Source organism: Cenococcum geophilum, assembly GCF_001692895.1.
Source record: "Cenococcum geophilum 1.58 unplaced genomic scaffold K441scaffold_10, whole genome shotgun sequence".
Taxonomy (NCBI): Eukaryota; Fungi; Ascomycota; class Dothideomycetes; order Gloniales; family Gloniaceae; genus Cenococcum; species Cenococcum geophilum.
Genome location: NW_027137568.1, coordinates 455429 through 472730, shown reverse-complemented (window position 1 = coordinate 472730; position 17302 = coordinate 455429). Strand labels below are relative to the sequence as shown.

The 17302-nt window shown below is 47.7% G+C and overlaps 4 protein-coding genes across 4 annotated transcripts; all 4 read right to left on the bottom strand.

Annotated features, from left to right (window-relative positions):
- Positions 1-3552: 3552 nt before the first annotated feature.
- On the bottom strand, positions 3553-6502 carry K441DRAFT_14928 (TPR-like protein). The gene is made up of 4 exons (XM_067640178.1): positions 6344-6502; positions 6115-6277; positions 5768-6063; positions 3553-5709 (listed from the first exon to the last, which is right to left on the bottom strand). Exons 1-4 carry the CDS (start codon positions 6447-6449, stop codon positions 3674-3676), a joined length of 2601 nt encoding a protein of 866 aa, XP_067506691.1. The 5' UTR covers positions 6450-6502; the 3' UTR covers positions 3553-3673.
- A 151-nt stretch (positions 6503-6653) lies between these two features.
- On the bottom strand, positions 6654-8112 carry K441DRAFT_655861 (uncharacterized protein). The gene is made up of 4 exons (XM_067647929.1): positions 7942-8112; positions 7644-7884; positions 7535-7591; positions 6654-7477 (listed from the first exon to the last, which is right to left on the bottom strand). The coding sequence occupies exons 1-4, from the start codon at positions 7983-7985 to the stop codon at positions 6875-6877; spliced, it is 945 nt and encodes a 314-aa protein (XP_067506690.1). The 5' UTR covers positions 7986-8112; the 3' UTR covers positions 6654-6874.
- Positions 8113-10331: 2219 nt separating this feature from the next.
- K441DRAFT_482015 (ankyrin) lies at positions 10332-10697 on the bottom strand (the record flags this gene model as incomplete). Its single annotated transcript, XM_067641901.1, has 1 exon — positions 10332-10697. A coding segment is annotated over one exon (366 nt), but the record flags the coding sequence as incomplete, so codon positions are not given.
- Positions 10698-10730: 33 nt separating this feature from the next.
- Positions 10731-11033, bottom strand: K441DRAFT_488851 (ankyrin; the record flags this gene model as incomplete). Its single annotated transcript, XM_067641964.1, has 1 exon — positions 10731-11033. A coding segment is annotated over one exon (303 nt), but the record flags the coding sequence as incomplete, so codon positions are not given.
- Between the last annotated feature and the right edge of the window lie 6269 nt (positions 11034-17302).

Below are 17302 nucleotides of genomic sequence, written 5' to 3'. Positions count from 1 at the left end.
AGATACCTATATATCTGTATAGTTTTATCTATATTAGCAGACTATTTAATAAGATATAATATATGCTTAGGCTTTTAATAACGCGTTTTTTAACTTTAACGAAATTAATGTTAGGACTAAGTGGTAGCTATATAATAAAATTTATACTATTTAGAAGCCCTAAGTCTTAAAAAAAAAGTAACTATGGGGTTTAATAATAACGCGTTATGTGAATAAATAAATTAGATATCCGTAATCTCCGTTTTACGGATTTTGCTTAGGATTTTAACAAATCTCGCCAAACCCTCTTAGACGTGATTTTGCAATTCGGAAGACAGCGTAGGTTATTCCGATGCTAGCTAAAAAATCGCGTCTGAGCTCGCTGAGGTAAAACGAAAGACTCTTCATTACACTGTTTACTAAGCATATGACCGGTGCAATACACGGTGTAAGCCTCTAGAATACACGTGTATACCGTGTATGTACACGAATGTATGTACATGTGTAAGTGTAAGCTCACACCCCTAGTCGTGCACCGAGCTGTACTGTAAAGTACGGTGGGGATGATGAGCAGCCAAAGGCCTCGTCCAGCGTTTCGGCTCATCTGCCAATCACTAGGTGGTAAGGTTCCAGCGCTTTTCTCAAGAGCGAAATCATGTAGAGCAGAATTCAGAAATGATAAGAAAGGGAGACAGTGGGTTCAAACCATGGTGGTCTGGCGTAGAAGCCTCGTCATTAACAAAATCGATAACTACAGTAAGATGAAAGCAGAGCGGGACGAGCTACGTGGCCAAGTGCGCGCGATCCGCGCTGTGATCGATAGGTTCGAAAGCAGGAAAGATACATGAATGTAAACTTGGCTATCTCTAACTGCGGGTGATGGGAGAGACATTACTCTCCCGAACGTATCATTACGTTGCACCCTCTCCCGTTTGCGGACAGGATCTGGACAGTAACTCTTGGCAGTAACTTTACTGTCTGAATCTTTTGATCGGCGGCGGCTCAGCAGGCGGTAAAGGAAGCCAAGACACTACTTAGGGCATATTTTAGCCTTCCCGTTATCTGTTTTTACTCTTTCTTGTGCTTTACGTGTCTCCCCCTACGCGTCTCCCCCTACGCGTCTCCTCATACGCGTCTCTCTCTCTCTCTACGCGTCTCCCTTCGTAAGAGAGGCACGGGCAAGGAACGAGCAGAGATGCGAGCAGAGGTGCGTGCAGAGGCACAAGCAGGGGTATAAGTAGAGCCACAAGTAGAGCCACGAGCAGAGCCACGGGCAGAGGGAGAGGGAGGAGCAAAGGGGGGAAGGTGGGTCGGTGGAGGTGTGTCTAGATGAACAGTGCTCGGTTAATCTACAAGGGTAAATTAAGGTTAAGCTTTGATATTCCCTTTTTAGACACCCCTTCCTACCTCTACGCCTTGCACCTCTATACCTCTACACTTTTCTACGTCTTTTCTTGTGACTCTGGTCGTGGCTCTACTTGTGTCTCTGGTCGTGTCTCTGATCGTGTCTCTGGTCGTGTCTCTGCTTGTGACTCTGGTCGTAGCTCTGGTCGTAGCTCTGGTCGTGCGTCTACTCATTTGTGTCTCTGCCCGTGTCTATGCCCATGTCTCCTTGCGTCTTCCCATGCGTCCCTTTGCACGTCTTATAGGGGGTTAGGTAGAGAGGTGTAGAGACATAGACGCAGACACAAAGATCTAAAAGACGCGGAGATATAAAGGCGTAGAGGCGTAGAGGCGTAGGGCGTAAAAGAGGTGCAGAGGTGCCTCTGGGGGTAGGCCGTGCTAAATTAAGCTACGACTCTAATAAATAAGCTCTAAGCCACTAATTTTGCGCCGGCAGAATGAAACTTGCCAGAAGATTCGGACAGTAAAGTTACTGCCAAGAGTTACCGTGCGGATCCTGTCTGTCCCGTTTGCACGACGGGTCCACCGAAAAGTTACCGTCTTGAACAGCAGGTGTGAAAGGCCCCCGTGTGCTAGGCGAACCGGAAGCTCAACCGAAGCATGAAGACCCTCGAGGATCGTAGTGTACTATCTAACTTGAACCCACTCCACATCTCCAACGAAACCAATGGGCACTCGGCCAGATTGCATCGGACTGTCCTGCGTCGCTCCGTTCCGGGCCACATCGTTGACTCTCCGACGATTAGTTGTGCCTTTTCTGACCTGCCTATGTTCTAACAAGAAGGATTGTATTTCCGCCGGGGAGAATTTTAGCCATGCCGGCAAGCTCATTTGCAAGTCGCTCGACTGTTTCGTCATCTTCAAACGACTCTTCTAGGCCGGGGATACCGTCTTTCGACTGCTTAAAGACCATGCAGAAAGTCGAGTAACCACGTCCTTGTTGGCATAGGGAAGCTCGACTTTTCTGTCTGCGCGTCCAGCTCGTATGAGTGCCGGATCTGAACGCTCGATGTGATTCGTGGTTATGATGAGAACGCAACCTTCGTGTGATCATACTCCGTCGAGAGCGTCGAGAAGGTCCAATAGGGACGATTTCCCCTTGGATTCAGTTTTTTTGGCAGAGCCTGCCTCAGTTTGGCCAGTTTTCTCCGTTTCCGCTTGCCAGGATTTCGTCATACCGACGGCGTCAACATCTTTTAGCAGGACGCAACGAGGGGGGAGCTCTGTGAACAAAGTGCCCAAGGAGTCGCCGTCAACATTGGAGATATTAAGAACATAGATCTCTAAATCATAACAACTGGCTATTAACAAGCTCAGACTGGATTTTCCAGTCCCAGGTTGTTCATATAGCAGGTAGCCTCTCCGGTAAGGAATGCCGCGGTTAGAATACCATGCTCGAGCTCGTGGGTCGAGGAAGGTCTTGGTATCTCTTAACAACGCCGTCTTCTCCTTCTCGTTTATAATGACGGTCGACATGGGCCTGATATCTCTTCCCTTCATCCTTCTTCACTTGCCATCTCGGTGCTCAAAGATAGAGGTCTTGTTCTGGATCAGCTTCAGGTACTCAACTCGACACTTATTAAAGAGCTATTTCATGATTACTGGAGATCTACCGATACATAAGATCGAAACCACTTCTTGTAGGCGAAAGCCGAGATCCTTTTTTGTGGAGCGAAACCAAAGTAGATGGTTCTTTTAGAAGAAGTAAAGCCTCGCATTCCAAGGTAAGTAGCTCAGAGGCTTTTCCTCCGCTCCATCATCGTCGCCGTACCTTAGTCGGCCGAGGTGAGCAAGGGATGATCGAGCCTTATGCGTGAATGGTTGAGAGACTACCCAGAGGACAACCATATCATATACTTCACTGAAATAAGGCACTTGGACCGTTGCGGCCGCCGGGCTGTCAGCAAGTGCCACTACAGGGCGGAGGGTGACGAACTGAGTCGAGCCTCCGCCAACTCTCACAGGTAGTTGGGGGCATGTTTGGCCAAGAACACCATTGTCCTGCAGATGCACAGAAGGCGAGCATAGCTGTTCAAGTTGCCCTCTAGAAGCTGTTCGATAGCGGCATTTTCGTCCTTCCCAATGGTTACGTGTAAAGGAACCAAATGTCCCGTTGACAGCTGTGCGATCGTAACTTCGAGGCTGATGTGTCGAGCCACACAGCGGCTACTGTCATAATGTAGGTGGGCGTTCTAGCCAATGATAGGTTCGCACATTGCTCCAAACCTCAGTTTCGTATTCCAAGGCTGAAGGTGTGTCGGTTAAGAACTCAGCCCTCGTGAATGGTGTGCTACACAATATGCCAACCGAACCGAACGAGCGAAACCAATAAGAAAAGCAGGGCAGATAAGACGAGTAGACTCGTCTGTGAACCGCCAACACGTTGAGGCGAGGCGGCCCGCTGAAACAGTTCCCGCACATCTGAATGACGTCCCTGCTTCTGGTACGTTAAAGCAAGATTGGTGATGCCCATGAGCACGTCAGGGTGGGTCTTTCCCAGCGCCGACTCCCGTAACTTCAACACTTCCTCGCCCAACGCCGCCGCCTTAGCCAGCTTGCCCCGATTCCGGTATACCGATGCAAGGTTCCCCTTGCTGTGAAGGGTCTGGCGACTGTCCTTTCCAAAGACCTTCTCTGACGTCTCAACCACAATTTCGCCGTCCCCCTCTGCGTCCTCCAGCTTTCCCAACTTCTCATACACCAGCACTAGATTGCTCCAGCTCGCCAACGTGTCTGGGTGCTCCTTGCTAAGCGTCTGTGCCAGCTTTCCTGTCACCTGCAGGCCCAGGCATTCTGCTTCCGTAAGCTTTCCCTGCTCTTCGAAGATCAAGGCCATTTCGATTTGGCAGCGCAGAGTCCTGGGGTGCTGCTCGCCGTGAGATTGCTTCGTGGTCTCGACGACTCGTTCCATGTATTCAGCAGCCTTGTCCAACTGACCTTGGTCCCTGTGAATCAGCGCTAGGGTTCGCTCTGAGTCCACCACATCGAACAGATCGACAAACTCCTCTTGCCTCTCACCCTCACCATCCTTCTCCCGGACGGACAGAATCTGTTTTTGAAGATTGAATTTCTCTTCCAGTACGCTCTCCGCGAGGCTCTGTGCGAGCTCATATTTCCCCATGCTCCTTTGCACCAGGACCAGCGTCATCTTCCGGTCCAAGGTCTCCACCGGGTCCTCGTCTTCAAGGCTCTCCGAGACTTCCACAACCCACGTGGAGAGCTTCTCGGCCTTCGTCCACTTGCTGACATCCAGGTAATACTTCACCAGAAGGTTCATGGCGGCGAGAGTCTCGGTGTTTCTCTTCCCCTTCACTTTGGTGAACCGCTTTACGACTTCCTCCTGACAAGACACCGCCTTCCTAGATTTTCCGGACTGATAGCACGCCATGGCGAGGTTGTTCATGCTGTACAGAGTATCGATATGATTCTCCCCAATCTCAACTTTTCGGATTTCTAAGGCCTCGGTAATCCATTTCTCAGCGATCTTGATGCTGCCGAGGTCGGCCTCGTAAGCGGCAGCGTTGTGCAGAAGCTTGGCTCTCGTGGCCTTATCGGGGTTGCCATAAGATGTCTCGAGTACAGCACGCGCATGAGAGTGTAGCTGCTGGCACACTTCTTCAACAGGGTTGTCGGCGCCGGGAAACTTGTCCGAGACGGCTTTCAGGGCCTTGGCAGCATATATGGGCGCGTCGCTCTGCTCCACCCATCGCAATGTGAAGCGATGCACAAGAGAGTGCATCTCGAAGACATCTCCTGTTCTCTGCATCTTCACCTGAGAGAGGAAACGGAACCGAAGGAGGGGCCCTAGTATCTTGGTTGTAAATTCTGTGTCGCCGCTCTCCCCTTGCAGCAGAAATCCCGGAATGCCCTGTCTGTCTAGGAAGCACAACATGGAGAGTAGCTCGACGGCCTGCGGTTCGCGCTCTTTGAGGAAGTCGAACGATACCTTCCACGTGTTCATGACGGACCACGGGACGGGGCTGCGACGCTGGTCCCTGACTTCCCTTTCGAGAAGCTTGACGAACTCGGATTCTTGTTTTAGCAGGGTAAGGTACCGCTGGACAGACGAGTTATTCTGTGAAATGAATGCGACCGCATGAGAGATGGCTAGCGGGAGATACTCCAGCTGTTTCAGGAGCAACTCAAGGTCGCTTTCATTCACAGTCTCCCAGGTCAGTTTCTTTCGGAACAGATCTTTAGCTTCGGATACATCCATTTCCCGGATGTCAATGGAGCTTCCATCGCAGAGGCTTCCGGCCGCTCCGTCGTCCCGTGTAGTGACGAGGACTGAGCCGTGTGAACAGTCCGGGATATACTGGACAAGACCTAAGGCGCGCAGTCAGCACCAACAGGGCTAGTACAAGGGTAACTCGTTGTGCCTCACTCTTTCCACGTTTCCCATCTTCTGACCCTTGTGGAGTAAAGAGCATGTCAGCGTCATCATTGTTGTCCAGAATCATAAGCCAAGGGCTGATCTGATCTTTCTTCAGCCACTCGAAGACCAGGTTGTGCAGAGTGTCGGTTTTGGATTCCTCCCACCCCGGTATCTTTGCAACCCTGGCGATGTTGCGATATGACTCGGTAAAACCGTACGCGTCTCTGGCATCAACCCAGAAGACCCAGGTGTCTGGGGCTCTTGCGCGGAGGCGGGCTGCATATTCTACAGCGATTTGGGTTTTGCTGCGTCGGTAAGGTTCAGCATAACTGGGCCCGTTGGCGTCGTCCACTCACCCTACTCCAGGCGGTCCCACGAGTGCGACTCGGCGGTGCTTTGAAGTTGACGTCGGCAGTAGTTTGTCCTCTATTGTGCTGAGAATAGAGTCTCTTCCGACAAAGTTCTCATCTCTCTCGAAAGGGACATTGGAGAGGGGATTGAAAACAGCCTCGGATCGTTCTTCAGTTCAAAACACACATTCATTAGTCGAGAAAGCGGGCGGAGGGCTATGGGGACTGGCAATACCTAGTTTTGCCGCATAATAGTAGGCGTTGATCGTTCCAAGGTTGGTGCCAAGTTGAATGCCTTCCTTGTTGTCACCATGGAATGTCGCGTTGTATTGCGCTGCCATTGGTCTTGGGCTTTAGAGCCGCTTGAGGTTTGCTTGAAGGTCGCAGGTGAAGGAATGCCGGAATCGTGTGTGCCTATAAATAGAAAGAATGGCCAGCCCCGTTTATTGTATTTCAGTGATTGGTGCCTCTTTTCTCAGCCTCGTCTGTATGCGGAGTTAGGCTCGGAAAACCGGTCATACGGCAACACGCATGCATAGAACAGCTCCGCATTGGCCGAAACTGGCATCTACTCAGCTAATATCTGGTTATTTGAAGCCCTGCTTCTACATGTGGCTCGGCCATACAGAGAATTGCATCTATACCACCACTAACGACGAGCTCAGTTCTCGACACAGCATTTCTAATGTGGTGGCAGTGCAGCCCCTTGAAACAGACACTTGTCAGGTATTCGTCGAAATTACAGAGGGCTCCAGTTGTCATCACCCTAATTCGCCGGCTCAGCGCCAAATCGGACGTCGTTAATGGTGCCAGTATTCTGACCCAGCTGGAAGCCCCGATTCTCACCATGAAATGTCGCGTTGAACTGGTTTCGCACCAGTTCATCGTCACCTTCCACATTCCCGAGCTCTTCAGCCCACCTGACCAGTACCCGGGATAGGCGCTTGAAATGGGCGTCATTCTTGCTCGCGGCTTCCGCCATGCCTTGGTGATTAGCCTCCAGCCTAGACGGATTTCGGCAACCAGGGATCTTGACAGCAGACTCGTCCACAATCACGACCCTGGTCTTTCCCATCTTGGTAGCCATACCTTCGTAAAAGCATGCCACTTCGAAGGCGCCTGGCGCTGTTCGGGACTGAACGAAAGCTTGGAAGTTCTCGCCGATCTCCGCCAGCTTCTCCGACTTCTTGAGGTCATCTCGCACTGCAGCAGCACGACTGCTTTCTCCGCAGAGCTGGAAGAATTTCTCCCCTGTCTCCGCCCAGAGACCTTTGTCGGCATGGGACGGCGTTCCGATGAGGGCAAATCGCTGCACCAGCTTACCGAGCTCTTTGTCGGCTGGCGATCCGTTGCTTGCCATCACAAGCGCCTGAAAATTTGGTTAGCTGAGTTCATCCGTCGTGAGTTGAAGCTGTGAGAGCATCACATTTTCGCAAACTAGGCCGCCGATACTATGAGCAACAAAAATTACGGGACGCTTAGTCTTCACCAAGAGTCAGTTTCTAAACCTTTGTGCAGGTCTTGCTCCAACTCACCGTTTTCGTTTTGGATCGCACCTCTTGCAATTCCCACAAGAGGTCTTCAGAGATGGTGTCTATGTCGTTATCTCTTTTGGCAGCCCAAAACCTGTCTACTTTGGCGTCGTAGATGAAAGTCACGATCCGAGCCCGAGGCGCCAAAGCAGGAAGAATACTCTCCGGCCAACAAACGGCATCTTTGCCCTGCCCCCGAGTCCAAGGCTGCTCCTCCCCACACCAACCATGAACTAATACGATGCTATTTGTAAATCAGTAAAATGTCCATTCGGAAAACTGCATGATGAAGCTCACATACTCGACACTAGCATTCGCTGGCTCACTAATTACTTTCGCAGACATTTTGGACCACCACAACAGGCACTACGACTTCAGGAGGCTTAATGGGGTTTGGAGTGGTCAAGAGAAAGCCAAAGCTGACTTATGTTGCTAGAAGCAGAGCCGCCATATCTGACTAGTGTGGTCGGCCATCCTCACGATTCGTGCTCCATTTCCCTTCTCATCGAGGGGATTTAAGCACTGGCAACCTGACAAATGACATCGAGCGACTTGTGCATACCCAAAGATCAGGCAACGAGAGTGGCTAATGCATGTGTGCCCAAAGCCTGCAAGCTAGCGGGGTACAGTGACATCCCTTTGTGTGGCGGGTTTTCAAGGACTTTTCGTATATGCACGCCTCATAAGCCAATCTAGATCTATACCGTACAGAACTTGGTGTTGAAGCCTCTGGTCAGTGCGGTTGCTTAGCAGTAAGGATGCTAGCGCCTCATTGACGCTTTTGACGCTTGGATATTCGGGTAATAGCACCAACATAGCCAGGAAGCCTATAATATTTAGTATAGTTGATTAAAAAGCTTCAATATCGTCGCCATCTATTTAACTATCAAATTATTAGTAAAATATTATTTCTATGCTGCTTAAAAAAAGTTGTGTATTTTTAGCTTTAAAGCTTTTAGGGCTAGCTAATAAAGGGCAGAAATTTATAATATTATACATTATAAAATTTTTGCCCAACTTTCTTAAAACTACCTATAAGTATTTATAGTGGTGGCGTTCTATAGTATTTTATTAGCATCACAATATTGACGTGTTTTGGTGAAGCTTACTAATAAAATCACGCTAGCTAGGGTGCTTGCAGCATGCTAACCCAGGCAGGAGCGCCCAAAGCGCCTAATACGAAAAGTCTCTTCTGCCACACAAAGGGATCTCAGTCAGGCTACGTGTTGGGCACCATTCATCATGGACACCCCCTGCAAATAGTAAGCAGCCTCGATCTGTGTCGTTGATACGTGCGTACAGGTCGGCTAGACCACGCTAAAAGGTCGGCCCGATAAGCGAAACCTCCGCCCACCACACTAAATCTCACCTTCTCTCTCTTACTTTTTACCTTACCTTCCTCCCCCATCGATTCGTCTCTATACTAGGGTATTGCCCTACTCATTACCATATCGTCCTCTTCCATCGACTCTCTTATGTAACTCATGCTCGGCTTGCCTGCTCCCTACCGTACACCCTGGCAATATGCCTTATATTTTGCCTATAACCCCATTTTACCTAGTAAAACAGACGGCGTTCTCCGAATGATCAGCAGCGCTAATAAGGCACTTACATCGAGATGCGTCCGGGTGGTGTATAATAGGAAAGGAATTTGTCAGACCACTGACTAGGCTGGCGGAAAGATATAAGATGCTCTATATAGAAGAAGCTCTCTCCAGTGTGGCCCGTGCTGTGCCACGTGACCTGCCACGTGCAAATCGCTGAGCTCAAAGAGACTGCCCAAATACCCCCGCTACCAACAGAATTTACAACACGCCGGCTTAGATTCATTTTGCTGTTCTATGCTAGAAATGAGAAACGAATGGGAAACGATTTCCCAGCACGTCCATCTCGATCCACTGCGTCTCGCCATGATCAAATCCTGTGATGTTCATTCTGATCCAAGTGTCGGAACAGGTCGTTCCTGCTCGCAAACCGCATCCGGCACATCCTACACATCAAATCATCGTCCTCATCGTCCTCATCGTCCTCATCATGCCCCGTGTCCCTCTGGTGCTGCAAGAGGGACTGGTGCGTCTTGAAGTTCCTGCCGCAGACATGGCACATGGTGGAATCATCTTCCTCACTCTCGCCCTCGTAGCTGGCCCCGTACGTGTTTGGTCCGCCCATACCATGCCCGGTGTCTCGCATGTGGCAGGAGAGGGCATTCACAGAACTGAACGACTTGCCGCACATCGGGCACTCGTTGTCGTAGCTGTCGCCCAAATTGTTATCGTCACTGTAGTTCGCTTCATCTTCATCGTCCCCGTCGTCTTCGCCTCCGTGGCCCGTGGAGTTCTGGTGCTGCAGCAAGGCACCCGACGTCTTGAACTGCTTGCCGCACTCGCGGCACACGTTGGAGTCACCCCATCCCGACCCTCCTGCACCACTAGGCCCAGCGGAGTACATGTTTGTACCGGAAACACCCCGGCTCCAGGCTGGTTCGGGCACGGGTTCGGGCTCGGGGTACTCCTCCTGCTCATACTCGCCGTAGCCATCCGGATCGTCTTCCGGCCTGGGATCATCTTTATTGAGATCAACCCGCTTCGTGGTCTGCCTCCCCTTCACCACTATGGTCTCCTGGTCGCCCCTCAGCGTCACTGTGCCAGCCTGCCAGCCGCGAAGCCAATCCGCAACGGCACGCTTCCTCCCGGCGGTAGCAGCCTGGACAGCATCCGCATGCTTCCCGCGCATGTCGATCCGGGCGTCACGACTCACAAGGTTGCGAACCACGTTCAGGCGCCCATTGAACGCCCCCGCCTGCAAGGCATTCCCGTACTCGCCGCCTGACAAGTTAACATCCACGCCGCCATCAAGCAGCAGCCGCAGCACCCTGACGTTCCCCCGGACAGCAGCAGTCTGCAGCGCGTTGCCAAGGCCGGCGGACGGGGACGCCACAGCGGCGGAGTGCCGGAGGAGCAGGCGCACAATGCCCGGGTCGCCGTCATATGCGGCCCCCATAAGCGGGATCCACCCATCGTTGTCCCTGGCATTGACATCCGCGCCAGCCTCGAGCAGGTGCTTCACCGCGTCGGTTGTCCGCGACATAATCGCCACATGCAGTGGCGTAGCGCCGTCCTTGGCCCTCGCATTGGGGTCCGCTCCGTCGGCGAGCAAAACCTGGACAATCTCCGAGCGAACGTTCATCTGCTCCTTCACGTGCTCCCAGTGTATCTCCACAGCGAGATGCAGCGGCGTGCGGCCCTCGTTGTCCACGGCATTGACAGACGCGCCGGCACGCAGAAGCGCCTGCAACACGCAAATATTCCCCGTCGCGGCTTTGTGCAGGACGCCCTGCCCCTGGGTGTCGACAGCCCGAACGCTAGCCCCGGCACGAAGGAGGAGGTCGATGACGGCCTCGTCTTTGGCCCCGGCGGCCGCGAGCAGCGGGTACGTGCCGGGGCTGGTCAGGCCCGAGACATACGCCCCGGCCTGCAGGAGCATGCGGACGATAGCGGCGTCCCCCTTTCGGGCCGCGATGATGAGCGCACTCTCGTCGTCCGCGGCGACGTTGACGTTCGCGCGGCGGCTCAGCACCAGCCGCACGGTGTCAGCGCTGCCGCTCAGTGTGGCGTGGTGCAGGACCGTGTACTGGAAGTCGTCGTCCTTGGTCTCGACGCTCGTGCCGCGGTCGAGGTACTGCCGCACCGCCTGCGCGTTGCCGGCCCTCGCGGCCTGGAGGATGCCCGTCAGGTCCTCCGAGGGGTCATAGCCTTCTGCGTGGCCGCCTGTTGCGACGCGGATTTGGAGGCGGCGTTTCATTTTCGTTGGGATGAGGTGTTTCGTGGTGGGGGATGGGTTGACGATGGAAACGCACCTGTGAAGAGGGCCGGTAAGAATTTATTTGCCTACAGGAATGAGGCTGCATCAAAAATTCTCCCACTTCCCGCTGATGAAATGTGTCATAACGTAGCTGACCGGAAAGCGAGCCACCCCACGTAGCGAGCCACATAGAGGTGATATTTGATCAATTTATAATAAAACCAACAACTAGCTTATATATATTTCAAATCGGCCAAATTGAAGCTTATATATATTTCTATTTCGGTCACGATATCACATGAATAATATAACTACGTTATAGTGGTGATGTAGACCCGCGCGCCAACTAATTGCACGGGCGACTACCGCATTCCTGCGACGTCCCCTTCCAGATCAACGACCCATTAATCTACTCATTTGCAGGCTGCAGATTACACCTAAAGATATAAGAGAGGTAATCCTAATCTTGATTATACTCATTAGGGTTTAGAATAGCTCTACTTAGTATCCCTTAACCCGCCGGCGTCCATCTAGTAGATGGTCCGTGCGGAACACCGGAATCAAAACCAGACTTGCGGCTGACAGAATATCCTGTCAAACCTTATCTCATGAATCAGACGCTCCGCAGAAGATTTGTTCCGTGACATGGGATAACGCATAGACCCTCTTCTGGACCAATTAGAACAGCGCACTAATTTCAGCCCCCTGCGCACCCCTGTCACCTGACAAAATCTTCTGCGGAGCGTCTGAGAGCTTATGGGCGTCGCTTTGGTGAGATTTGAATGTTTTAAAAATCAAACCCTGTGTATTTCTACAAGCGACGTCCTTACTATAAGAGTTATTATATATTTTATTGATGCAATAGGTTCTTTAGGTAATTATATCTATATATTTATAAATTATAACACCCTACTAAGAATACTAGGGGGCGAGACACATCGTCGCAGAATGTAAGTTAGATTTGTTACGGACACTTTAAGTACGATGTTACGACTACTTGGGGAAGAGTCGGAAGAAGCTAGTTGGTTGATTTAGGCACGGTCCAGAATGGAGCCGATAGAACCATGTGACGAGGAATAGTAGCCGAAGTCATGTGACGTGATCTGTATAATCTGTAGGATCTATATAATCCGTGACAGAGCAGATAGAGCATACGTACATTACGTATAAGAAGGATTTTATAGGAGTACGGTTGTGTATTTAAGGACCCTTAGTCCCTACCTAGATAGTTCCTTCCTTATAGTAATTCTTAGAATATAATTAGAGTTAATCTATTAGGCAACCACTCTACTAGTTATTATTTATTATCGACTATTATTATTTGCATTTTCTATATACCTAGCCTAATAATAGGACCTACCGTAGTTCTTGCTATAAGGTTCCGTTATATAATTACTACCTAGTTATAGTATTAAATATAAGTAGGTTAGATAATATATGTTAGCGACTCGGTCAATCGAGGCACGGACACGGCAAGAGAGACGCGTAGGCCTGTACGGTTGGATTATCTATAAACGAGGATCTAAAGCTAGAGAAAGGAAAGGGGAAGAACGGAAGCACCGCTCGAAGTTATATACAATCCTCCGGTCACGTGACCGCACTTTGCCATCACGTGACGGCAATTTGCCAGTGCCGTAACATTACCCCCCCTCTGAGAAAGCCTGCCCTCAGGCTTTGTACGTCCATATTACACTTATAGGGTATTCTTATCTTTATGCTCTTCCGGTAGCTTATTATCTTTATTATACTAGCATTCCATCTATTTATCTAGGTACTTTAGCGGTCTAGGTTTATTGGGGTAACGGCTATAGAACTTCTAAAGCTTATAGGGACTACCTATAAAGTTCTATATAGGGTACTAAGTAGGGTCTAAGTTATATCCTTTCTAGCTAATATAATACTTTAGCGTTCCCCTTATAAGTTTATAGGCTAGTATTTCTTTAATTTTCTATTTATTATCGCTATTAACTTAAATTAGTAGGGGCGGTTTGTTCTTTTGTTTAGGCAATAGGTTATTTATAGCCTTTTATAGCTTATCGGGCGAGAAAATAGGGTAGACCTTAATTAAATCCGGAAGTTTAACCTTATACGAGTTGCCTACTTTATTAAAAATCTTATATGGTCCTGCTATCTTATAGTCTAGCTTACGGCTAGGCCGTTCTGTCTTTTAGTTTTTTATTATAACCTAGACTATATCGCCTACGGTAAAGTCTAGCTCGCGTTTATACTTATTTACCTATTATTTTATTAATTTCTAGGCCTTTTTTAGGTTTATACGGGCTACTTTCTAGGCTTCTTCTAAGTGTTTGGCGTACTGCTAGGCTTCCTTATAAGATAGTTTTTTATATACGGTCTAGGGTCCTTCTGGTCTTTCCTAATTAAAGCTTATATAGGGTAAATAACCTATTTCTAACTAAATAGGTGCGAATCCTATAGAGTCGTAGGGTAGGGTTGCCTGGGCGTAGTCTATTAGGGGTAATAATTCGCCCTAGTTATCCTAGAAGTAGTTAATAAATAGCCGGAATCTCTAGTCTAAGTATTAATTTATAATCTCTATCTAACCGTCTGTTTAGGGGTTGTATGCTATAGAAAGCTTTAGCCTAATACCTAAGATCCGGGTGAACTCGTTCCAGAAGGCCGATATAAACTACGGCCTATAATTGGATATAATAGTATCTGGTAGTCCGTAGATTCTATAAACGTAGTAGATATACAGTTAGGCCGCCTCTTTAGTATTAATATTTTTGTAATAGGGAATTAAAAATAGGCGCTTGCTAAAGCGGTGAACTAGAATTATAACTATATCGTATCCGTCGCGGTCTAGAGGTAGCTTGTGGAAGTCTATAGAGATATACTACTAGGGGCGTTCTGGTATTGGGAGTGGCTTTAATAGTCCTAGGGTTTTATCTTGTGGAATTATAGACCTATAATAGTTGTTATAGTTCTGTATAAAGCGGTTAATATCTATAACTATTCTGGGCTAGTAGTAGTGCTCGCTAATAATCCTATGGGTCTTATTTTTTCCTAGGTGGGCCGTAGATACCTAGGTATGTACTTTGGTAATAAGCTGGGTCCGTAGGTTCTGTTTCTCTGCTACTACTAGCCGTTTATAGTGCTTAAGTAGTCCATTTTTAAGGGACTATAGGCTGGTAACGTCCTTTGCCTTTTTATAGTACTCTTATAGAGATAGGGCTGTATAGTTTGCCTGTAGCAGTTTATTAATAAGGTTAAGTTCTATGGAGTTAATAGGATATATCTTAGTATCTGTAGAGTCCGTACTTAGTTCTGTCTATATCCGGGGGTTAAGGTATTTTAGTCGTAGTAGTATTTAAGTTTATAATGAGATCTTTGCGGCTACCTGGTCGTCTAGGTCTTGTTTACGCCTTATAAGGGCGTCCGCACAGTTTGTGGCGCCTAGCCTATATATAATTAAGAAGTTGAACTAGGATAGGATGTCTACCTATCGAGCCTACTGGGCCGTAAGGGCCTTTATTGTTATAAAATATTCTAAGGTTTAGTAATCTAAAACTACCTGGATAGGTTCGGGGGTCCCTTCTAGCTATACTCGCCAGTACTAGAAGCTAAAGATAATAGCTAGCATTTCTTTATTATGGATAGGGTAGTTTAGCTTAGCGTCTATTATAGTCTTTAAATAGTATATAATAGGGTGCTATTCTCCGTCTAGTTGCTTTTAGGAGAAAACACTAGCTATTACGCCATCTAAGGTATTAGTTTCTAGTATTGAGGGCCGTTTTGGGTTAAAGTGGGCGAGTAGCGGGGCTAAGACTAGCCGTTTTTTAAGCTTGTCAAAGGCCTGCTTATATATAGCGTTAAAGTGAAAGGGCTGGTCTTTTCGGGTAAGGCGGTTAAGAGGCCTAATAATCTTGCTATAGTCTTTAATAAAGCGTTAGTAGAAGTTATAGAATTCTAGGAACGATTGTACCCCCTTTACGGTCCGTGGGGGTGCCTACTAGGTAATTGTGGCCGTTTTCTCTGGGTTGGTTTTAATTCCATCTATACTGATAATAAACCCTAGGTACTTTATACGCTTAACACTAAACTCTAACTTCTTAATATTGGCCTGGAGGCCAGCCTCGCGGAGCCGTTATAGGACTTTATAGATATGCTCCTCATATTCCAGCTCATTCTTAGAGTAGATTATAATATTATCTAGGTAGGCCGTATAGAAGTTATTAAGGTAGTTAAAGAGTACATCGTTTATATACCGCTGGTATATAGCCGGTCCGTTAGTTAGTCTAAAAGGAAGTACCTTATATTTATATGTTCTGTAGTGGGTCTAAAAGGTAGTAAGATTCTTAGACCTAGGGTCTATCCTAATTTGATAGAAGGCTTGGCGGATATCGAGCTTTATAAAGACCTTAGCTCTACTTATTTAGGCTAAAGTCTTATTAAGTAGGGGCAGCGGATAGCGGTCCTTGCGGGTTATATTATTTAGCTTATAATAGTCGATATAGAAACGGAGTCCTCTATTTAGCTTTTTAGTAAAGAGAATAGGCGAGTTAAAAGGGGCTTAGCTAGGCTTAATAAAGCCCTTATCTAGGTTATCGATAAGGTACTGCTTTATAGCCTATAATTCGGCAGTAGACTGCTAGTAAAGGGGGCTAAAGTTAAGGGTGTTTTCCTTATCTGGCTTAATCTTAATCTTGTGGTTGTACGGTTAGTAAGGCGGGAGTATATTAGACGCTGCCTTAGAGAATACGTCCTTAAATTTCTAATGTTGATAAGGTAGTTTCTGTTCTACTAGCTCCTTATCTATAAGCTTACTTTCCTGCCTACTAAGCTCGCTTTCCTTTTCTTTAATTATTTAATTAATTTTATATAAGCTAGTAGTAAAGGCAATAGTGTTAGGCTGGACTAAGTTCTAGTAGAATCCTACGGCGCTAATATAGCAAATATTAATTAGTGGGAGGTCCGTAGGTTTCTTTACGGCCGTTTATTAGACTATATTTTGCGGTTTAGGGTTTATAGTCTTTCTTAGCTCCTATTCCATCTTCTATAAATTATCCCTCTAATTTATTAGCTTAGTATAGCATCTAATACTCCTTGTTGTCCTTTGTGGCTATATAGGGCCTAAGTTCCCCATAGGGGGCTTAGCTAGGTCGCTACTAACTCCCTAGGTTTCTAGTACAGGTGGCGTGGTATAGGTAGCTTAGGGGCGATATAGTATATAGATCCGTTGCTAATTACGCCATACTTCTTTTTTGAAGACCTGGTCCCTATATATAGTATTAGCCTAGTAAATAGTATTTATCTAGGGCCGTATAAGGTTCTCTATTATAATACTAATTTCTTTTATAAAGGAAGGGGTTAGGGGTAGGGTTTCGGGCCAAATAAGCCGTCTATTCTATACATTAAGCTATAAGTCTAAATAGGCTAGCCATTTTCTTTCTAAGATTATATCGTAGCTTCTAAGGTCTGTAATAAGGAAGGGGATATTATACTACCTTCGTCCGTTAACACGGAGGTAAATCCGTAAGATAGTTATAATAGGTGGCCCTATTTGTCCGTTATAACCGTAAATAGGGATTAGTTTGGGCAGTTCTTTAAGGGGTACATTTAAAAAGTCAGCTAGTTTTATAGCGCACTTTATATTAATTAAGGTAAAGGTATTTACTCCTAAGTTAGCTAAAGCAGAGGTTAAAACTTAATATCTATTACGAAATAAAGTATAAGGGATAGTGTAGCTTCTACTACTAACTAGCCGACCTAGATTAATATATAACATATTAATCCCTTTTAACCCTAGAGAGGAGTCTTCCTTTAGGGTTTCTCTTTTTCCGGCTCTATACTATCCTTCTAGATTAACAGGACCTTATTTGTTTTTGCCTTTATTAGGCAGT